At 35.2% G+C, this 24898-nt stretch overlaps 1 protein-coding gene across 4 annotated transcripts in view; it reads left to right on the plus strand.

The window, feature by feature from the left end:
* ARHGAP5 (Rho GTPase activating protein 5) overlaps nucleotides 1-24898 on the plus strand; it is an 82327-nt gene that overhangs the window by 32257 nt on the left and 25172 nt on the right. For 3 of the 4 annotated variants that reach the window (XM_047863125.1, XM_047863124.1, XM_047863126.1), the window contains exon 3: nucleotides 9322-9469. In XM_047863125.1, the coding sequence (XP_047719081.1) occupies nucleotides 9322-9469 (148 nt within the window). The remainder of the gene's footprint in view (nucleotides 1-9321; nucleotides 9470-24898) is intronic. The other variant, XM_047863127.1, reaches the window with a different exon arrangement.

Here is a 24898-nt window from a genome sequence, read left to right on the forward strand (position 1 = left end):
GCTGAAATCGAGTCAGTTGCTGAACCAAATGAGCCACTAATGACCTTTTTCAAAATAGCAACTTTAATATGAGATAATTATAGGTTGACATGCTCCTATAAAATAATGCCAAAAGATCTCATACACCCTTTGCCCAGTTTCCCACAAATGTAACATCTTGCAAAAATTGTAATACAATATCACAACCAGGGTATTGACATTAATATGATTCACAAATCTTAGTTTTCCCCGAGTTTACTTGTACTGTGTGTGTGTGTGTGTGTGTGTGTGTGTGTGTGTGTGTTTAGTTCTGTGCAGTTATTCACATGGGGTAGGTTTGTATATTGACTACTGCAAGGTGCAAAACAGTCTATCACCAACAGATCTCTTCTGGTGTCTTTTTATAGCTATGCCCTCCCCTCCCACAATCCCATCCATAACCCCTGGCAACCACTAATTTGTTTTACACTTTCTCATTTCTTAATTTTGCCAGTTCCAGAATATTATATATAAATAGAATCATACCATATGCAACTTTATGGGATTGACCTTTTTTTTTTTTTTTTACCATGATTCCCTTGAGATTCAGTCAAGTTGTTGCCATAAATCTATAGTTTGTCCTTCTTTTTTTCCTTTTTTTAAAATTTTCCTGAGTAATATTTCCATGGTGTGGATATACCACAGTTACTTAACCTGTTGATGGATATATGTTCTTTCTAGTTTTGGGCTATTATGAACAAAGTAGCTGTAAACTGTAAAATTTTATACAAATTTTGTACAAATTTTTATATAAATACAAGTTTTCATTTCTCTGGGATAATGCCCAAGAGTTTACACTGGGTCATTTGGTATTTTCATATTTAGTGTTAGGAGAAACTGCCAGCCTATTTGCCAGAGTGGGTGTACCATTTTAGATTCCCACTAGCAGTGTGTGATGGATCCAGTTTTTCCACAGCTTCATTAGCATAGGTGGTACAGTAACTTACGTTTCTATGTCTCCTGTTTACCATTGCTTCACACTGTTGTTTTATGTTGCTTTCTGAGGAATAATACTGAAATAGAAATGCCTAATCTCTCTGCAAAATATGTTTTGTGGCCTCTGTGTAAAGTTCATATTTCTTAGGGACATACCTGAACCCCTTTGCAGTGTGGTCCTTACCTTCCTTTCTATCCACATTATTTGTGCCGGCACATTCCAGGTGTACTGAAATAGGTGTTAAATAGATGCAAAACAGTAGCTGTCTTAGAGTTATTGTGACAGTTAAGATTATACATGTAATATTACCAAGCACATAGTGTATAGCAGTAAATAATTGGCAGTTTCTAGTGATTTCTGAGTTCTTATGCTGACATATGGTAGGCACCCAAATGTTCAGATGAGAAAGTAAGTGACCTACAGACCAGATTCTTTTCTACATTCCTGAAATATCCCTGAACTTCATCTCTTACTTTTTAAGTTCTGCCTTTTGAAGTCTGAATTTAAGCCTTGCATCCAATTATTTTGACACTTAGTCACATACTATTTTTTATGTGCTGTTAATTAAATGATAGGTAGTTAGATTTGTTTTCTTTATAATAACATATTTCTTGAGAGCATTAACCTTACTTGCAGCAATTTTTGTGTTTTGCACAATACCTAGCATGATGCTATGCACATGGTGCTCAGTTCTTATACACTATTGAAAGTACATCACCTTACATCCAAATGAATTCCTATAGAGTTGGCTGTTTAATTCTTCTTGTAATTTTATGATGTGTAATAATTATTCTGTGCAAATCCTGATTTTATAGCTTAGGTACATGCATATAGTGACTTTTATAAATAGATCTGCGGAATTAGGTATAATGAAACTTTGCATAAACTGGTAAGTACACCAACAAACAGTACTTTGTGTATTTATTAACAAATCTTATATGGTAAAAGCTTTCTCTGGTTCCTGTTTGTAATTTTGTGTGCTTCTGTCAGTGTTTACTGAGTATCTATTTATCATGTACTATCACTGTATTTTGTCAATACAGGTACCAAAAAAGGGAAAAATGGACAGTTTCTCCATAGTATTTTGGAAGTAATACCAACAGGGCTTCTTGTGCAATTGCTATGGAGAGTAAGGGAAAAGGGAAAAATCAAGATTGACTCCAAGATTTATGGTCTAAACCAGTGGATAGATTTACTGAGATAGTGAAGACTAGGGTGAAAGGTTTCAGACCAAAGGGAATCAAGATGTCTGTTTTGTGCTTTTTATGTTTTATGTTAAAATATCTAGGTCGAGATCCCAGTGAAATTATAAAGGTTACATGTATGAATCTGGTACTTAGAAGAAAAGTTGTCATTGTCAGGATGTAAGGAGATTTACAGCTAGGGATTAGATGAATTCACCTATGGGTACAGTATAGTCAGAGAAGAATGGGGAGCTCAGAACTGAGTTTGAGTAAACCAGGAAGAGTTGTTGGCAGGTGAAACTGAAAAAGGAATCCTTTGAGCCAACAGTAGTGAAATGGGAGTGAAGAGAGCAAGTGTTTAAAGAAGTAGTCAGGAAAGAATGTTACTTAGAGCTCAACAAGGATGAAGAGAATTGTTTCTTTTTAATTTGGTAGTGTGGAAGTATCTAATCTTAACAAGAAATTACATAGAATGGAAGAGAAAACAGAATGGAAGAGAAAACCGGATGGAAGAATGGGATGTGAAAAATAGTAGATGTAGATGGCATCTCCAAGAAGTTTTGCTGTAAAAGGGAGTAAGACAACTGAAACTAATACATAACACTGTGTGTTAATTAACTGAAATTAACATATCTTAAAAAGCCAAGAAAAAGAAAAGGAGCAAAATTGGGGTAATAGCTAGAAGTTAATGTGGAATCAAAAGGGTTTTCATGTTTGTTTTCAAAGATGACAGGTGGTAGGGGGTACCTGGGTGACTCAGTCAGTTAAGCCTTGACTCGTGATTTGTGCTCAGGTCATGAACTCACCTTTCATGGGTCCTGAGTTAGGCTCCGCCCTGAAGGTGCGGAGCCTATTTGAGGTTCTCTCTCTCCCTCTATCTGTCCCTTCCAGGTTCACTCGCTTGCACGCTCTCTCTCTCTCTCAAAAATAAATATTAAAAAATACATAATTAAAAAAATAAAAATGACAGGTATTAGAGAGTATTTATATATTCAGAAGAATGACCTGGGGAGGGACAAATGTTATAGAAGAGAAGGGGTAGAGAATTAGTGGTAACTCTTTGTATAGTTCAAAGAATTTAGCCTTGAAGACAACTCCAATGTTAACATTGCTCCTTTAAAAAAAAAAAAAAAAGTCCTTTTCCTGTCCTTTTATTTTCAACTCTTAGGAGATCCTTTGTTTCAATGGCATGTGTGTAATTGGGTTTAATTTTGTACCAAGTCTGAGAGTCTTTTATAGTTAATCTTACTCCATTTATATTTATTTTTGTAAGTTTCAGTTTGCTTTTTTTCTTGTTTCCTATTTTTATTCTACATTAGTAGGGAAAAAAAGGGTAAGAAAGAAAAATGAAGGAACTGTTAGTGTGCCACTTATTTTTGTCATTAAATATATATTGAACCTCTATTTTACTTATCTTTTTTTACCTTTCCTAATAGTCTATCATAATATTTTGTCATGCATTAGCACAATTATATGATCTCTTATCTTTTCCCCTTATCTTTTAGAGTATGTTGAGGCTTTTGGTTCTGGCCTATTATCTAGTTATTTTTACATTTTGTAGCTTTAGCCACAGAATTGTAGGTAATGTTTTGTTATATAGCCACACCACTGTAACTTAGAACTAGTTCTGTGTGTTTAACTATATACAGTGTTCATTCTTTTTTCCATAACACAAATTCTTCACATATAAGTTCTTTATTATCAGTGCTATTCATCATGTGTTTTAAGATTTTTCAGGAGTTTGCTATAATTTAAATACTAATTATTACATATTTGAGAACTTTAAAAAAGGTTATTGTTGGTTGTTACGCACATCTGATTTGGCATACTAGCTAAGTAAAGAATTCTTGACCATCTTTTTCCTGTTAACATTCCTATAGGTGAATCTTCTGACTTCTAGTTTTCCTGAGAACTTTAAAGCTAGCCTGATGTTTTCCCTGTACTGTTGGTTCTTGATTTCTTCTGTCTGGATGTTAAGATTCTTTGAAGCTTACTGAGTTGAATATGATATATCTGTAACTTGATGGTTCATTCCTATTTTTTTTATCATTGTTATTACATGATGAGATCATTTAATTTAATCTACATTGGTGTTCATTATTTCAGAAGAGATCTCAAATCCCTTTGTACTTTCTTTTTTACAGGCACTATACTAGATCTTTGGAGTATGTTCATGAACAGAGCAGATAAAAACCCCTGTCCTTGTTTGGAGCTGAAATTATAGCAGGGGGGCACCAAAAGATATAATAATAATATAATAAAAATACATGAGTAAAGTATGTAGTGTTGTGGGTAGAAACAGCAGTATAAGGGATTGGGAATACTGGGCAGGAACTAGAAGACAGGCATTAAAATTACAGTTTGTAATACAGTGTAGGTAGAGGTAGGCCTCATTGAGATGGTAAAGGGAACAGCCAGTATAAGAGTCCTAGGTCAGGAGCCTGCCTGATTTATTAAAACAAGTTAGCCATGTGGATGGAGGAAGGGAGTAAGTGGTGAAAAAAGTAGAGGGAAATGAAGTCAGAATATAAGAGACCAAGTTCAAGGCATGCAGATTTGTATATGGCTTTATAGGCTGCTGTTTGTGTAGCCACTATCATTCTGGCTGCTTTGTTGAGAATGGTCTGAGAGGATGGTGATAGGACCGGGGGAATGGATTGAAGCAGTTGATATAATAATCTAGATGTGCGAAGTGATAGCTTTAAGAAATAGTTAGATTCTATATCTAATACATGTGCTTGACAGTTGGAAGGAGAGTATGAGAGAAAAAGAGGGATCAAGGCTAAGACCAAGATTTTTATAGCCTGAGCTACTGAAAGGTTGGAATTGTCAGTATCTGAGGGATAAGGCTGCATTTGGGGAACATTTTAAAGAAATCAGAAGTTTAGTTTTGTACATTTTTTTAATGTTTGTTTATTTTTGAGAGAGCATGCGCACATGGGAGAGGGGCAGAGAGAACAGGGTACAGAGGATCCAAAGCAGGCTCCATGCTGACAGCAGAACTCCAAATTGGAGCTCAAACTCACAAACCGTGAGATGGTCACCTGAGCCTAAGTCAGATGTTTAACTGACTGAGCCACCCTGGTGCTTCTAGATTTGCACATATGAAGAACGATATGTCTCTTAGAAATTCAAGTGAAGATGTCCAGTAGAATGTTTTAGATGAGTCCAGAGTTCAGGAGAAAGAGCTGAGCTGGAAGTATTTGGGTTATCAGCAATTGGATGACAGTATGAAGAGGGCTGGGACAGATGTTGAGAAAAAAAAAGATGGTCAGGGACTGAGGCCTGGGATATTCACAGCATTACAAGGCTGGCTGAAAGGGACCAGCAGAGGAGACAAATAAGGGGAGAGTGAGTGAGGTCATACAGGTGGTGTTCTGAAAGTCCAGTGAAGAGAGTGACTGCTGAAAGGTCAAAGAAGGTGAGAGTTGGGAACTGTTACAAAACAAAACCTTGATAAGAACAGGTTTATGGAGTAATGAGGGTGATAGACTAATTTGAGTACATAAAAGAGGGAATGAAAGAGGAATTGGAGACCTCTAGTCTATATGACTTCTGCAGAGTTTGTCTGTAAGAGAAAATGGCATTATGGGGCAAATAGAAGATGATTGAGACTTTTTAATGTGAAAGTAGAAGGGGCGCCTCGGTAGCTCCTTCATTTGGGCATCAACTTAGCTCAGGTCATTATGTCACAGTTCGTGTGTTCAAGCCTTGCATGGGGCTCTGTGCTGACAGCTCAGAGTCTGGAGCCTGTTTCGAATTCTGTGACTTTCTCTCTGTCTCCCCTGCTCTCTCTCTTTCTCTCTAAAATAAATAAACATTAAAAAATAAAATACAATGGAAGCAAGAGTAGTTTTTGGAGTGTGTCGTAGGAGTGATACAGTAGATGAGGGATCTCTGATGATGTTTTTCACTTTATTCTGATCTTTTCAATTGAATCTTCACTAAAGAGGTTTTCATTTCTTTAATGGGTTTTTTTCTTCAGTTTCTTTACATTTTGCTTCCTCTTGTCTCATTTTCTTGATGTGTTTTTTTGTTTGTTTGTTTTCCTCCCAAGAATCCCATCTTAAGAGAGTAGAGAAGACCAGATATTCTTGTTTCCTGGGTTCATTCTTTGAAAGCCAAGTTAACTGCTTTTTGTTATTTTTTTTTCTTTGGTTGGTTGTTTACAAATGAAGCAGTTGAGGCATTATGTTTTTTAAGTGTTATTAATTACAGTAGTTATTTGACAGTGTTGCTTATTAGATGCCCTTCTTTGTTGTGTTGCTGATCTTCGCGAAGCGGGAACGCAGCTCCTGGAAGAAACTATTTATATACCATTTCCTGGTCCTGTTTTCTTACACTAATGATAGTTTTTAGTATCTGCTGGACATTTAATTGATAACATTGTTTACATTATTTGTGAATGGGATATTTATTTTATTGCGGACATTCATTTGTAGCAGACATGACATGAGATTTGCCTAAGTGGCCAGAAAAAAAAGATGGTGGGCATTTGCATTTAAGCAGAAATGAGGATATGTGTGACTGTAGTATGAATTAAAAATTGGGTTATCGTAAATTAGATGTTTTCCTGCTGGCGTAATTATTTAATTGGGGCTGCCATTTCTGACAATGCTTCTTTAATAGCTGTGGAAATAAATTAGCAAATAACCATACTCCTCTTTTTTCTTGCATTTCAGAGAATCTTGATGGCATTTTTTATAGCAATTGTAATCATCTAACCTTAGTTTAACTTAAAACATTCGTTTTTGAATTGGTATAAATTTATCGCTATAGATCAGCAACTCTTAACCAAGGGGTATATATCAGAATTATGTAAAGTTTTTTAAAATTCACATGTTTTAAAAGAAATCCTTGAATTCTGACGATTAAGAACTATCTCTATTAGAAAAAAGGAATTGTATATATTTTTATTTATCATAAAAGCTAACACAGGAATGTCTAATCCAAAACTTTTTCTGCATAGAATTTTCTTTTATATCCATGTCAGTTAGTAGAAAAATTAGGAAAATCACAGAACTTTTTACCCTTTTTTCCTCCTAATGTATATGAATTAAAACTTGAGCTGTCAGGGCAGTTCTGTGTTAGTAAATTATCCCTTTAGAGTTTGCCAGAAATTCCATGCTATAAGACATTTAGCCTTTCATTACCTTAGAGTACTATCCCTGAATCTTGGTATAACTACAGAATTAAATAATTTGCCCTTGAAATTTTACAGACCTTGGGGGATGTTCCCTGAGCATAAGCCACAGAATCAATCTACCTTACTTTGCTTCCTGTCTTCACCCTCCCAATTTCAGTCAAGTATTCAGTGCTTACTAGATGAAGTTTACACTTCATTTTTTCCTCCTTTATTATGATTCCAAGGATAAGGGGTGGAATATTTTTAGAGTCATCTGAAAGTTTAGATTGATTCCTAAAGGGCAGTATTAAAAAGAGGATTTCTTAAGAATTGACTGGAACATTTAGGACCAACCAACTTACTTTTCTTACAACTGTGTTCTTTAAGTGGCCAAGATGTATTAAGATCTTTGTATCACTTCATTCCTGTTGCTCCTACCATAGGCTAGACATTGCTATTTTCATTAATTTACCTAAGTATAATCTTTTTCATTGTTGTATTAACTCTTTAAAGAAAATACATTCATCTTTGCCTCAGTTTTCAGTTTTCTAATCAAATTTTGCAGCTGATAGTTTGCAGGCTAGAAAGAGGACTCTGCCACTATCCTATCTCATTTTTGAAATTACAGTGTCTTCATTTCCACTTCCTTGCATAATGTTCTGCTTTGGTGGTGGTGGGAGTGGAAGGATTATTTAAGGAGTAAGGATCTACACTACCGGTGGGTTTAGGTCTTGACCCAGATCAAACACTCCAGTGCTTTCTTGGCAATATCCTAGATACCTAGTTATATTGTATATGATTTGTACACACCAGGTTTGTATATAATCCCTATCACCATTGAGATATAGTACATGTGGATTTAGAAATTGGGTTTCATGAGCTCTGGAAGTTTGCTAGGTGGAACAGCCTAAAATTGAAATGAAGAAAGGACTTAGTTAATTAAGATAGCCAGAGACTTGGAAGAATACATTGGGGGATCCATCCAAAGGAGAGACTCCTCCAGGAGGAATGGGAAATTAAGATGAGGAGTATTGCTTTAGGGATAGAAAGCTCTCCTACATCTGCCATTCTCCCCTTTTCTGATAAGAAATGTTATGTTTTTATCCTATTTGTAAGTCAGTAGTGATACTTATGACAAATTTGAATAGATCTGTGATTTATAACAGAAAATAAAAGTTTGTAGGTAAACTAAAAAGGGAACAAGGGCTGTCAATAGAAGTGCTCTAACATCTTTGGATTTCTGAAAATTTACTTATCTTCATATATTTTAGAGATTCTCAATGGGGGATGCATAATAGAATTATCTTTGGAGATGCCTGTGGTATCCTACTCCAGAAAAACTGACTCAGAATCTCCTCAGCAATTCTAAACCTCCATAGGTTTTTCAGATGTTCACTTCTTGGTTAAGAACCCATTTTCTCCCAGTGCTATATTGAAGTTAAACTCTAAAAATCAGTATTTCATTTTGTTTTTACTATTGTGAAAATGTTTTATCAGTTACTTAAGAAAACTATTTTAACGTTTAAGATATAGTCAGTACATGGGAAGAAAATGGCAAAATGAGAAAAGACAAATGATGGGACTAAAAGTCATGAAGTTACATAGCTTCATTGTATAATCAATAATTAAAGTTATATTATGTTTTTATAAATATACCTATATGCGAAAAACTCGCTTGGACCTGCCCTAAAGACCAAATAGAGTTAGTAAACCACACCTAAACTGAATTGAACATTGCTCACTTTGAGCTTTTCCTTTGAGTTGGTATTGAAAAATGACCTTTTCTAATTTCCCTACCTATCCAGTTTCCTATTATTTTCTAGAGGGAACATTTTTTTCTAGTCATATTTCCTCTGTTCACTTTTTGTCTCTTTCTGTTGCTCAGGTTGATGCTTCTGGCAGAATTTAACTGAGTCCCATATTGATGGTCATTTAAGTTAGATGTGGCTTTTAAATAAATCTTTTGATACAAAATGTGTATTTACATTGCTTAATACTCATGCTGTTTTGAAGGAAATTAATTTTAATAGTTTTAACTTGAATATGTTTTCTTATAGCAGAAAAAGAAAACTAAGAACTTCAATCCACCAACACGTAGAAATTGGGAGAGTAATTACTTTGGGATGCCCCTCCAGGATCTGGTGACAGCTGAGAAGCCCATACCACTATTTGTTGAAAAATGTGTGGAATTTATTGAAGATACAGGTAGGATAGAAGTATCATTGCAGAGATTTAATTTAAAATTTCACTTTTGCTATACCAACAGTTTGTCAAATGTTCATGATTCATAAAAGCTAAGTTTTGAAACAGATGTGTAGTTCTCATTAGGATTGATTGTGTTGAGTGTTCACTCTAGACATAACTATCTGATATTTGCAGAAAACTTTGTTCTTAGCCATTAATGCTTTTGTTGGACTTCTCTCTAATAAATGGGTAAGTTGAATGCTAAAATGTTAAACTTCTCTTATCTGGAATTTAGAATAAGTTGATGATTAAATTATGCTACTATTTAATCATAGTTAACGATTTAAACAGATAATTTGAAAGTTTTGAATATTTTTTAAGTCTAGTACTATTTTTATTACTCATTTTACATATGAATATTTTAAATTTCATAGCGATATTTATAAACGTATGAAAGACTGCTGATTTGAGATGTTACCATTTATTTGTTAGCAGCACTAGCTCTGTGTGGTTTATATGCTGTATTTTTAAATATTTTTTGAGAGAGAGAGAGAGAATGGGAGTGGGGAGGGTCAGGGAGAGAGGGGGACAGAAGATCTGAACCGGGTTCTGCGCTGACCCCAGCAAGCCAGATGCAGGGCTTGAACTCAGGAGGGACTGTAGAGATCAAGACCTGAGCTGAAGTCAGGTGTGTGCAGATATCCTTGCTATTTTATTTTTTTGTTTTTAATTTTTTTTATATCCTCACTATTTTATTTTATTTATTTTTTTTTATTTAAAAAAAATTTTTTTTTCAACGTTTATTTATTTTTGGGACAGAGAGAGACAGAGCATGAATGGGGGAGGGGCAGAGAGAGAGGGAGACACAGAATCGGAAACAGGCTCCAGGCTCTGAGCCATCAGCCCAGAGCCCAACGCGGGGCTCGAACTCACGGACCGCGAGATCATGACCTGGCTGAAGTTGGACGCTTAACCGACTGCGCCACCCAGGCGCCCCTATCCTCACTATTTTAAAAACAAGCCTGTGTTACGTTTACTTTACCCAATGTAAACTATTAGCTGAGGGTTGGAGTAGTCTAAAGTTGAGGAATAAAGGTAGAATATTATCATGTTTATTTGCATTTAAAGTGAACATGAGTTAATCATGAAACCTCAGTAATTGACTGGAGTATAAAATTGGATGGTTTGAAAACATGAACTAATCCCATCTTAGCTTTATTTGTTCTTAATGATCTTCTTTGATAAATAAGCATTGTTTAAAGACAAAACTAGGATGTCTGACCTATCTAAAATGTCAGGCTCATTTTTACTTCAGTGTATATTTTAGCCTTTTAAGTCTGATTATTAGCTAAGTTCTATACTAATTGGGTTGTCTGGTGAGAAATGCTGACTTCCTGTTGTAAAAAAGAAGTGGAATATGGGGCATTAACTGTTATCCACTAGTGTTAGAGTTGAAATAGCCTGTAATCTTCTCCCTTCTTTTAATAAGTGTTAATTTATAGAGCATACATTTGGATATACTCTTAATCATTTGTATTTTCCTTGAACAAAGTGTAGTTTTAGCCATATTTCTTATCTATATTTGTATCCATCTTTAGTATAATAGAAATGTAAAGGTTCTTAGAATATTAGCTTTCTGCTCTGAACTTAAAGAATTCTTATTTGCTCTAATAATATAGTTAGGCTTTATGGAAATAACTGAGAAATTAGGAAATATTTTTCTTTAGTAATTAGAAAATAATAAAGTAATAGTCTTTTGTACATTTATTTTTATAATTAAAAATTCTCATTTCTTGAATATCTTCATGGTAATTGAGTGATTTGGTTTGAGGAAAATGAACGAGTTCCAAGTGTAAGATAAAATGAAACTCTATCCCATATTTTAGCATAATTTGAATTATTTCATTTAACTGACAGATAATTTATATATTTAAGTGCTTTGTTAGAAGTATACTGAGGTGGGGCTCCTCGGTGGCTCACTCGGTTGAGCATATGACTCTTGGTTTCGACTCAGGTCACGATCTCACGGGTTTGTGAGCTCAAGCCCCACATAGGGCTCTGCCGCTGACAGTGTGGAGCCTGCATAGGATTCTCTCTTTTTCTTTTTTTTTTTTTTTTTTTTTTTTAATTTTTTTTTTTTTTCAACGTTTATTTATTTTTGGGACAGAGAGAGACAGAGCATGAACCGGGGAGGGGCAGAGAGAGAGGGAGACACAGAATCGGAAACAGGCTCCCGGCTCTGAGCCATCAGCCCAGAGCCCGACGCGGGGCTCGAACTCGCAGACCGCGAGATCGTGACCTGGCTGAAGTCGGACGCTAAACCGACTGTGCCACCCAGGCGCCCCTGATTTTTTTTCTCTCCCTCTCTCCCTCTCTTTCTCTCTCCCCCTCTCCCTCTCCCCCCCTCTCCCTCTCCCTGCCCCCTTCCCTCTCTCCCTCTCTCCTTCTGTCTCTCCCCCACTTGCACACTGCTCTTTCTCTCCCTAAATCAGTAAACAAACATTAAAAAAATAAAAAGAAGTATACTGAGGTACTGTAAGATCACAAGAATAGTTATATAGAAGTTTCAAGTCCACTTCTTTTGTGTTGTTGGTGGTGGTAGTTCTAATTGATTTTACTGATTAATGCTGATCAGTTTTAGAAATTCTCAGTTGTTTGAATTCAATATCAAATTCTCAATATGCACTGTGGCACAACCATCTTCTGTTGAAGGTTCAACTTAATGTAAATATATATCAGATACTTACTGTTTAAAAGTTGAACTTGATTGTAGATCTTTAGGCATAGTAATATAAATGAGCAGTACTTTATTGTTATAATTAAGTCTTGTTTAAAGAACTAAACTTTTTAAACAATCTTGAAGAAGCTATTACAGTAGTTTTAAAATTCAACTTTATTGATATAATTTACGTACAGTAAAATTCATCAATTTTAATAGAATGGTGAGTTTTGATAACTGTAGTCATTTAAGCACCACCACAAGCAAGATACAGAGCATTCTCATCACCCCAAAAATCATCCAGTGTATTATCATTAAGTATGGTGTTAGCTGTTGGGTTTTTCATACATGCTCTTTATCAGGTTCAGAAGTTCCCTTTTCTTATGTCCAAAATCAATGTTGATTTTGTTGTGATTTTTCTTCATTTGTTGAGGTGATCATATGGTTCTTTTAAAAGTCTGTTTAATGGTAAATTATATTAATTGATCTCCAGATGTTAAAAACTTGCATCCCTGAGATAAACGCAACTTGGTTATAATGTTTTGTCTTTTTTATATGTCACTGGAGTTAGTTTGCTAAAATGTTAAGGATTTCTGCTGCCTGAGGGATATTGGTCTATGGTTTTCTTGAAGTGTCTTTGGTTTTGGTATCAGAGTAGTAAAACGGACACCACAGACTTGAATCTATTTTCTAAAAAGGTTGTACAAGATTGGTAATATTTCTTTCTTAAATTTGATACAATTCACCAGTGAAACTGTTTGGACCTGGATTTTTATTTCTGAAGAGGTTTTTAACTGTGGATTAAAATTTTTTTTAATGTTTATTTTGACAGAGGTCACACATGTGTGCAAGTTGGGGGAGGGGCAGAGAGAGAGAGAATCTCAAGCAGGCCCTACACTCTCAGTGCAGAGCCCACATGGGGTTTGACTCATGATCAGGTCATGATGAGATCCAAGACCTGAGCTAGAATCAAAAGTGGAATACTTAATCAACTGAGCCACCCAGGCACCCCTGGATTAAATTTTTTAAATAGATACAGGGATGTACAGATTTTTTATTTCTTCTTGAGCAAGCATTGGTTTTCAAGGAGTTTGTCCATTTCATCCAGGGTGACAGAAGATTGTTTATAACATTCCTTATCAGTATTTTAATGCCTGTAGCATCTGTAGTGATGGCTTCTCTTTTGATTTTGTATTACTAATTTGCGTTTTTTTTTCCCCCCTCGTATTAGAGATTTGTCAATATTACTGATCTTTTCACAGAGCCAGCTTTTGGTTTTATTGATTTTTTTTCCTTTTGTCTGTTTTTTAATTGAGTGAATTCTGCTTTTAATTCCCTTTTTCAGCTTTCATTTGGCTTCTTTTTAGTGTCTTGAAGTAGAAGCCTAGATTAATGATTTTGACCAATCTTATTTACTATAATATTTTCTTTTTAAAAAAAATTTTTTTTTTCAACGTTTATTTATTTTTGGGACAGAGAGAGACAGAGCATGAACCGGGGAGGGGCAGAGAGAGAGGGAGACACAGAATCGGAAACAGGCTCCAGGCTCTGAGCCATCAGCCCAGAGCTCGACGCGGGGCTCGAACTCACGGACCGCGAGATCGTGACCTGGCTGAAGTCGGATGCTTAACCGACTGCGCCACCCAGGCGCCCCTATAATATTTTCTGTTAAACATTTTCCTCTAAGCTTGTTTTAACTGCATGCCACAAATTTTGGTTTACATTTGCATTCAGTTTCGAATACTTTGTAGTTTTCCTTTTGATTTTTTTTAAAATTTAACTCATTGGTTATTTTATAAGTATTTTATTTCTAAATATTTTCCAGGTATTTTTCTGTTACTCATTTTTAGTTTAATTCTCTTGCAGTTGGAAAACAGCAGTTTGATTTCACTGTAAATTTATTGAGATTGCTTTATAACCCAGAATATAATCTGTGTATGGTGGGACCTTGAGTAGAATGTTCATTAAGATTTCAGGTGAAGGCTTCTGTAAATGCATGTTAAGAGGTCACATTCTTTGAGAGTACCGGTCAAGTCTTATATATCCTTAGTGATGTTTTTGTTGTTGTTGACTTGGTTTTTTTTAATTACTTAAAGAATACTAATGAAATCTGTAGTTGTGATTATATAGGTCTTTCTCCTTTCAGTTCTCTTAGGTTTTGCTTCATGTGTTTTGAAATTTTAGTTAGGATTGGGGCGCCTGGGTGGCGCAGTCGGTTAAGCGTCCAACTTCAGCCAGGTCACGATCTCGCGGTCCGTGAGTTCAAGCCCCGCGTCAGGCTCTGGGCTGATGGCTCGGAGCCTGGAGCCTGTTTCCGATTCTGTGTCTCCCTCTCTCTCTGCCCCTCCCCCGTTCATGCTCTGTCTCTCTCTGTCCCAAAAATAAATAAACGTTGAAAAAAAAAATTTTTTTTTAAATAAAAAAAAAAGAAATTTTAGTTAGGATTATGTCTTCTTTATGAACTGAGCTGTTATTATTATAAAGCACTCTCTTTATGCTTCATAATACTTATGAAGTGTACTTTGTGTAATATTAATATAGCCAATGGTATTTTCCTTGAGTAATGTTTGTGTAGTGTATCTTTTCCATCCTTTTAGCCTATTTGTATCTTTATATTAGTGATGTACTAGTATTTGAAATATGTATCTTTAAACACAGTTCATTATCAAATATTACACCACTATCATTTATAATTTAAGAACCTTGTAACAGTATATTTAACCTTCTGATCCCTTTTTCTTTTGTTACACATTTTAATTATATATTTTTTCTTTTATTCTTTTTTTTAAATTCCAGTATAGTTAACATGCAGTGTTATATTAGTTTCAGGTGTACAATATAGTGATTGAGCCATTCCAGAAATCCCCATCACTTATTTCACCCATCCCCCTACCTACTTCCCCTCTGGTAGCCATCAATTTGTTTTCAATAGTGAAGAGCTTGTTTTGGGGCATTTGGGTGGCTCAGTTGGTTGTGTCCAACTCTTGATTTTGGCTCAGGTCTTGATCTCCCAGTTTTTGTGAGTTTGAGCCCCAGGTCAGGCTCTGCTGATGGTGCAGAGCCTGCTTGGGATTCTCCCTCTCTCTGCTCTTCCCCTGCTTCTGCTCTCTCTCTCTCTCTTTAAATGAATGAATGAATGAATGAATGAATGAGCAAGCTTCAAAGAGAGAGTGTGTTTCTTGGTTTATCTCTCTCTCTTTTTTTCCTTTGCTTGTTTGTTTTCTTTCTTAAGTTCCACCTATGAGTGAAATCATGGAATTTGTCTTTCTCGGACTTATTTTGCCTAGGATTTTACTCTCTAGCTCCATTCATGCATTACAAATGGCAAGGTTTCATTATGACTTAATATTCAATTGTATATATATACCACTTCTTTATCCATTCATCTGTCACTGGAGACTTGCACTGCTTCCATAATTTTGCTGTTGTAGATAATGCTGCAATAAACATAGGAGTATATATATTCCTTTGAATTTGTGTTTTTGTATTTCTTGGGTTAAGTACCTGGTAGTGCGATTGCTAGATTATAGGGTAGTTATATTTTTAACTTTTCAAGGAGCCTCCATACTGTTTTCTAGAGTGGCTGGATCACTTTGCATTCCCACCAACAATGCACAAAGGGTTCCTTTTTCTCTGCATACTCCCCAACACTTGTTGTTTCTTGTGTTACTGATTTTAGCCATTCTCACAGGTGTGAAGTGATACCTCATTATAGTTTTGATTTGCATTTCCCTGATGGTAAGCGATGATGAACTTCTTTTCATGTGTGTGTTGGCCATCTGTATGTCTTTGGAGAAATAAATTTCTGTTCATTTCTTCTGCCCATTTTTTAAATGGATTATTTGGTATTTTGGGGTGTTGAGTTGCATAAGTTCTTCATATGTTTTAGATACTAAGCCTTTATTGGATATGTCATTTGCAAATTTCTGCTCCCATTCTGTAGGTTGCCTTTTAGTTTTATTGACTGTTTCCTTTGCTGTCTAGAAGCTTTTTATTTTGATGAAATCCCAATTTTTGCTCTTATTTTTCTTGCCGCAGGAGACATATCTAGAGAAGTGTTGCTGTAGCTGATGTCAGAGATGTTATTATTGCCTGTGCTCTCTTCCAGAATTTTTATGGCTTCAGGTCTCACATTTAGATGTTTAATCCCTTTCAAGTTTATTTTTGTGCATGGTATGAGAAAGTGGTCCAGTTTCATTCTTCTGCATATAGCTGATCAGTTTTCCCAGCTCCATTGGTTGAAGAGACTTTTTCCTATTGCATATTCTTTCCTCCTTTGTTGAAGATTAATTGACCATATGATTGGTTTATTTCTGGATTTTCTATTCTGTTCCATTGCTCTATAATTCTACAGTATGTTTTAAACATCACAATATATATTTATAATTTTTGCTTTGAAGAGATAATAATTGTTATTTTTAAAAGATATTTTCTTTCAAAAGAAAGAAAATATTACAGTATAAATCTTTTTATTTAACAGCTTTACTGAAATACTCATATATTCTGTAGTTCACCCATTTAAAACGTACAGTCCAGGGGTGCCTGAGTGGCTCAGTTGGTTAAGCATCCGACTTCTGCTCAGGTCATGATCTCACGGTTCATGAGTTCCAGCCCCACATTGGGCTCTGTGCTGACAGCTCAGAGCCTGGAGCCTGCTTCAGATTCTGTGTCTCCCCTATTTCTGCCCCTCTCCCACTCACACAAGTGCACGCGTGCTTGCGCTCTCTCTCTCAAAAGTAAGTATTTAAAGAATTAATAAAAAAAGTGATCTCCAACGTTTCAATGTAGCCATTTACCGTTTTAAATACATACATACATACCTACATAAATAAAATGTACAATTCATTGGTGTTTTAGTACACAGAATTATGCAACTATCAGTGCAACCCATTTTAGAGCATTTTCATTACCCTAAAAAAGAGCCACATACCTATTAAGCCATCACTTCCTATTGCCCATACCCACCCACCCTTAACTTTCTGTCTTTTATTGATTTAACTGTACTGGTCTTTTTGTGACTGGCTTCTTTTAATATAATATTTTCAAGGCTCATCCATATCATAACATCCAGTAACACTTAAATTTTATTGCTCAATAATTTTCCATTGGAGAACATTTGGGTTGTTTATACTTTCTGAATATTGCTGCTATGAACATTCCTCTGTAAGTTTTTGTGTGGACATGTTTTTCACATGAGTATATATCTAGACATGGATTTGCTAGATAATATGGTAAGTCTGTGTTTAACTTTTTGAGAAACTACCACTGTCATACAAACTAGCTGTATCATTTCACATTCCCACCAATAATATATGAGTTCCAATTTCTCCACATCTTTGCTAATACTTATTTTCCTCTTTTTTGATTATAACCACCCTAGTGAATATGAAGTGCTATCTCATATGGTTTTCATTTGCATTTCCCTGGTGACAAATGATGTTATGCATATTTTCAAGTGTTTATTTTCATATCTTTGCATATCTTCTTTGGAGAAATATCTATTTAGATCTTTTACCCCTTTTTAAAGAGAATTGTTTATCTTACTTTTAAGGGCTCTTTATATATTCTGGATACAAGTTGCATTGAAGTATGAGTTGCAAAAAATATTTTCCCAAAAACACATTCCTTGATGGTATCTTTTGAAGCACAAAAGTCAAAAATTTTGATGAAGCCCAATTTTTTTTTTTTTTTTTAATGTTTGTTTAAGGGCTCCTGAAGTGGCTCTGTCGGTTGAGCATCCAACTTCAGCTGAGGCCATTATCTCGTGGTTTGTGAGTTTGAGCCCCTCATTGGGCTCTCTCCTGTGAGCACAGAGCCTGCGTCGGATCCTATGTCCACCTCTCTCTCTCTCTCTCTCTCTGTACTTCCCCTGCTTGCACTCCTCTCTTCTCTCAAATAAAATTTAAAAATAAAAACAGAGTGTATTTTTGATAGAGCACAAGTTGGGGAGGGGCAGAGAGAGGGACAGAAGATCCAAAGCAGACTCTGCGCTGACAGTGTGAGCCCTAGGAGGGACTTGAACTCAAACCACAAGATCATGGTCTAAACTGAAGTCAGATGTTCAACTGACGGAGCCACCCAGGTGCCCCATGATGAAACCCAATTTTTTATGATTTTGTCACTGTTAATGGTATGTCTAAGAAGGTTTTCCTCAGTCCAAGATTACAGAGATTTTTATTCCTGTATATTCTAAGAATTTTACTTGCTAGTGCTCTTACATTTAGGTCTGTGATTCATTTTGAGTTTATTTTTGTCTGGTAAAAGAAAAGGTCCAGCTTGATTCTTTTGCACTCAGATCTCCATTATCCAAGCACCATTTATTGGATTTCCTTGTCATTCTTTTGAAAATCAGTTGACCATAAATGTGAATATTTCTGGGCTTCTCCTTATAGTTCACTCATCTATATGGTTATCCATATATGCTGGTACCTCTCTATTTTCATTGCTGTAGCTTTGTAGGTAAGTATTGAAATCAAGAAATATTGAGTCCTCCCACTTTGTTCTTCTAAGTATACAGTTATAGGCTAATGGATTTTTTTTCTTTTCATTCAGCTTTCTAAAGACTGTTCATTGTCTTTTTCATGATATCTAACAGTTTGCTGTTATTCTTTTCTGTGTTCCTCTGTGTGTGATGTGTTCTCCTTTCTCCTAAAACTCACAGATGCTTTTAAGGTTATTCTCTTTTTTTAAAAAACAATTTTATTTAAAATGTTCCTTAACATGTGCTTTTTTAAAAAAGAAAATACTTCTACTTGAGGTTTCTGGACCTCCTTGGATCCTCTTGGTTTGAAATTTTGAAATTTGTAAAATTTTAGGCCAATGTTTATTGAGATATCTTTTTTTTTTGTTGTCTTACTCCCCTTACTTCTGCTCTGGACTCTCAACTACATGTATGTTAAACCTTTTAAAATTTTCCCACAGCTAACTAAAAGCTGTTTGTTTTGTTAAGCCTTTTTTTCTTTCCGTGTTTCATTTAGACAGTATATCTATTGTTTTGTCTTCTAGTTTATTGATTTTTTTTCTGTATAGTCAAATCTAGAAGTTCCATTTAAGTCTGTTTTTACTGTGTGTCATTTTTCTACCCATCATGTTGGTAGGGGTTTTTTTGTTTTTGTTTTTTTTACAGCTTTGAGTATACTTAAAAAATTTAGGGATGCCTGGATGTCTCAATGGGTTAAGTGCCCAACTTCAGCTTAGGTCATGATCTCACAGTTTGTGAGTTCGAGCCCTGTGTCGGATTCTGTGTTTACAGCTCAGAGCCTGGAGCCTGCTTCGGGTTCTGTGTTTCCTTATCTCTCTCTGCCCCTCCCCTGCTAGCACTCTGTCTCTCTGTCTCTCAAATAAACATTAAAAGAAGTTTTGTTTTTTGTTTTTAATTTATGATAATTGTTTTAGGTCCTTGTTTTACTACTCTTCCGTATTTCATTTCTGGATCTATTTTTTTTTCTGTTGGTTTTTTTCTTGATTATGAGTAACTATTCTTGGTAGTTTTGGTTTGATAACAGATATTTTGAATCTTACATTATTGGGTGGTGAGTTTTCTAAGTGTTCTTTTTAAAGAGTGTTTAAATTGTTTTGTCATGTGTTAAGTATTTGTGAATCAGTTTGATAATTTCTAGGCTCATATATGTAAGTTTGTTTTGGTGAATCCAGAACAGCTTTTATTCTATTGTTTATTTAGATCTACAATAAAGTGAGAACTTGACCCTATATCCTGTATGTATGTATGTATGTATGTATGTGTGTGTATATATATATATATATATATATATATATATATATATCCTTCTGAGAATGGAACTTGAACTATTCTCTGCCCCATCCCCAGGAAATTTCCTTTCCTACATTTGGAGTATTCAACCAAAGATTTTCTGCACATATCTGAGGGTCTTTCTCTGTGTATCTCAGCTTCTTTTTTGGTACTCTACCCCTTAAATTTTGGCCTTCTCATCCTTTTTGAACTCCCGTCTCCTGTCTTCTCAACTCTGGTAGACCATTGTGCTCTGTTGTGATTCTACCTTTCTGTATGTTATCTAAAAGCTTTTTCCAGGCACTAAGTTGGATTATTCAGTTTAACTTATTAGCTGTTTTTTTCCCCCACAGATCACTGTTTTGAACTGCCTGTGTCTCAATATATGAAAACTTGTTTTATGTAATTTTTCCAGTTTAGTTCTTTGCTGAAGTAGAGCAGTTTGCATAGTAGTTAAGTCCTTCATGGTGGAATCAGATGTTTCTATAACAGTTTTTTGATAGTACTGTATAAGTTGTGTTAAGGTCTAGTTGAGAATGACCCTTGAAGTATGAGTGTAAGTTGAAAGTAGACAAAAGTATGTGGAGGAGAGAGATTAAAAAGAAAGGGAATGATAGACTTCTCTCAGGGATTAGTATGATAACCTGATACATAATGAGCTTGAAAGATAACTCAAAAGTGCCCCTCATATTGCAGGTAGGGCAACTGTAGGTGTACCATTAATGAAAACAAATTGTAGGATGAAGAGTAGAAATGATATTTTGATAATGGTTTCATATTATGTACATGTTAAATCTTCAGGTGCCTCTGGGTAATCCATTTAAAAGCCCCAAGACTCCACTGGCTGTGTGGCTGTGGATCTTTGGAAAATGGCTTAATCTTAAGATTTTGGCAATTGTCATTGTATAGATATTAATGTAAGTTATGTGTAAGCTATGAAATTCAGGGTGAACATACAGAGTAAGAAGAAAAGTTCAGCACAAATAAGCTGTACAAAAGAATGGAGCTCTAAAACTCCAGAGAGAAGAAAAATTTTAATAAAGAAGCATCGTTATTAACATTGAATATAAAGTCAGGGGACTTAGAATGATACTTTTTAAAACATTTTTGTTGAGGTAAAATTCATATGACACAAAATTAACCATGTAAAAATACACAGTTCAGTGACATGTAGTGCATGTACAGTGTTGTGCAACCACCTCCTTATCTAGTTTGAAAGATTTTTATCACCCTAAAGGAAACTATACCCATTAAGTAGTTACTCCTTTCCCTATTCTTTTTTTTTTTAATTTTTTTTTAATGTTTTTATTTATTTTTGAGACAGAGACAGAGCATGAATGGGGGAGGGGCAGAGAGAGAGGGAGACACAGAATCGGAAGCAGGCTCAGGCTCTGAGCCATCAGCCCAGAGCCCGACGCGGGGCTCGAACTCACGGACCGCAAGATCGTGACCTGAGCCAAAGTCGGATGCTTAACCGACTGAGCCACCCAGGCGCCCCACTCCTTTCCCTATTCTTAATTGGGCCCAGGCTGGCATCCCACCTACCTGTTTTCTGTCTCTTTGGATTGACTTATTCTGAAAATTTCAAACAAATGGGATCCAATATGTGACTTTTTGTCTGTCTTCTGTTACTTTGCATAGTGTTCATTTATGTTGTAGCATTTCTCATTGTATGGATATACCACATTTTGTTTATCCATTGATAAGTTGGTGGACATTTAGTTTGTTCCACCAGTTAGCATTTGTAAATACCGCTGCTGTAAATATCCATATACAAACATTTGTTTGAGTGCCTGGTTTCAGTTATGTTGGGTACATACCAAGGAGTGGAATGTTGAGTCCTGTGGTAATTCTTTGTTTATCTTTATGCATAGCTGTCAAATTATTTTCTACAGTGGATTCACCATTTTACATTTCCACAAGCAATGCACAAGAGTTCAAATTTGTCCACATCCTTGGCAAATGGGAAAGGCAAAATAAGATTATCAGCAGGAGGAGGTGCACTGACAAAGCAGGAAATTCAAAAACTATAAAATGTAGGAAAAATCCACAGTCTATAATAGGAATGCCTCAACAGATTCTGAAGGTAGCACACTTTCAAAACCAGAGAAAATTTTCGTTAAAATACCATTTTAAAGGAGGAGATGAAAAAAAAAAGCGGGGGGTGGGGGGAAGAAATGCTTAGAAATCTGCTGTGAGTCAGGAAAACGTGGCAGACTTAGCCTTAGTTGTGCTTTTGGTTAGCCAATGAGATTCTCTAAATATTGGTCTGAAAATTGTGTTTTATTGCACACATCAGTGATGTGTGAAATAATTGAAGTGTATGAGTCTTTGTTTTATTGCTGAGGTGAATATAACTGTATTAACTAAAAGCCTTTTTATTTAAACTTCGGCGTTCCTACTTGCTGTTTGGAAGAACTCCCATTTTTTCATCACTTGAACATTTTTTCACAAATATTGTTACCCTGTGTCTTCTCTCCTCTTTTGACTTGCCTACATTTCTGAGTCCATTTTTAAGTTCATTTGCTTGCATACTTCCTCAGCCCCCACCATGTTACTCACTTGTCAAAACCTCAACCTTGGTTAAACTAACCCCCTCCCTACTCTGTCTTGGACCAGCAAGTGGGTTATGGCTATGGATAAACATAAACCATGTATTTCACTTTAAGTATATAAATGCACATCTGAAGAAATCCTACAATTCCTTAGTTTGTTCTCCTAAAGGATTATTTCTTTTTTAAATAATTTTGTCTTCATTTTTTTCCTCATACTTTGGAACATATTTCGATCTTCACAAATGTTACAAGGATAGTATGGCTAAACATTCATACACCTTTCACACTTATTTTTGTCACATTTCTTTCTTTTTTTTTTTTTGTCAAATCATTTCAGTAAGTTATGAGAGATTATCACACTTAACTCTTAATGAATCTTTTAGTGCGTATCTCCCAAGAACTAGGACATTTTCCCCACATAACCACAAGTGTCACCTTCAGGAAATTTAACATTGATAAAATTTCCTCTGTTGTCCCATATATTATATATATATATATATATATATATATATATATATACCCCATTATATTTGGTCGTGTGTGTGCATATATTATATATATACATATATATATACCCATATATATACATATGTGTATATATGTGTGTGTGTATATATATATATGTATATGTATATATGTATATATAATAGGATATTACCTCCTAAGAGCTTTTTTGTTCTTTCAGTTCAGATCAAGTCAGGAAGTTCCCTAGACTTGTGTGTGTGTTTTCATGACACCTTTTTTTGAAGACGTTAAGCCTATTTTTATAGATTGTTCCTAAATTTTAATGCCTGGTCAGATTTAATTTAAAACATTTTTTGGCTACATAGGGCTGATGTATCCTTCCTAACACATCATTCTAGGAGACCCATGATGTCAGTTCCTAAAGGACTTTTTATGTTGCTTTTGAAATTCTAGGCTTTCAGGGCACCTGGGTGGCTCATTCTGTTGGTGAAATCAAGATGGAGCCCTGCGTTGGGCTCCACACTGACAGCATAGAGCCCGGTTGGGATTCTTTCCCCTCCCCCATTTGTGCATGCATGTTCTCAAAAATAAATAAACTTTTTAAAAATGGAAGTCTAGGCTTTTATTAACCTCAATAGTGTTGAAGAAATGCTAAAAGTTGGTATCATTGACATCTGAATTTAATGATTCAAGTGTGACCTGTTTATTTTTGATCTAGCAAGGAGGAATTATAAGTTAGTAGTCCCTTAAAGAATTTCTTTAGTTTTAGTATGTTGTATCTAGCAGAAACTCCTTGAGTCTCCAAACATTCAATATTGGCATTTATCCTTGAGATTTTCTGGTGTATTAATACTACTTTTTATGGTTTATGGCTCTGGAATATGTTTTTATCTGTTAGCTGGAACTTTGTCTTCTTGAAGTAGCTAGTCATTGGGCCTTAGAGTAATGCTTTGTTGTTGTTGGTTTTTATACCATAGCCATTAGATAATAATCTTGATGTGAGTAAGGACCCTGAGCTCGTAAAACCCATGGCTGTGGTACATATAATTAAGTCCTTACTTAATGTTTAAACAGTTTTTTCATAACTATTTGTCCTTGTGACATTAGTTATACATGAATAATATTTTAGTCTTTATTTTCTAAGCTACAATTAGTGTTTGTTGTTTTTCCATACAAAGAATGCATGGTAAGTGCAAAAGATGAGAAAATGGAGGCATTTGTGCTACAGTGAGATTTCTTAATAAATATGTATCAACTGAATAATTTGCATTATGCAGAACCCCCCCACTAAGTTATAATATCCTGAAAACACGAGTTTTGCATTGTAATAATAACATGATCAAGATGATACACAGTGTGCAAGATGTTCTCTGGTTTTTCTGTGGAGACTATTCTTAGGTGAAAGCTATTTCAAATGCTTTATATGCATAGTAAATTTTTAGTATTCTATAAAATAACTTGTTCATTTAATTTTCATACCTCTATGAGTTGTGTGTATAGTTACTGTATCTAGAGGTGGAAACAGGTTTTACAGAGGTGGAAACAGGCTCAGAGAAATTAATTAATGCATATGAGGTCACACAATTGGATTCTAGCTCCACTTAAAATTACTGCTTACAAGTGACTTTTGATAATCAGAGTTGTTTTTTATTGTTAAGGAAAGGAATTATCTCTTTCATTATAGCCAGAAAAAAAAATACAAATAAGTCCAAAAAAACCTGAAAAAAACACTTGTAATTTTATGATCATGAGATAAGTTTTATTTTTGTACATTTTTTTACAATATATAATACACTTTTAAACATACTGTAGCTTTTCCAAAAGGGGATAATTAAACAAGGTTTTGTAATATTTTTTTAATGTTTATTTTTGAGAGAAAGAGAGAGACAGAGCACGAGTGGGGGAGGGGCAATGGGGGAGAGGGAGACACAGAATCTGAAGCAGGCTCCAGGCTCTGAGCT

Source organism: Prionailurus viverrinus, chromosome B3 (assembly GCF_022837055.1).
Source record: "Prionailurus viverrinus isolate Anna chromosome B3, UM_Priviv_1.0, whole genome shotgun sequence".
In the NCBI taxonomy this organism is placed as follows: Eukaryota; Metazoa; Chordata; class Mammalia; order Carnivora; family Felidae; genus Prionailurus; species Prionailurus viverrinus.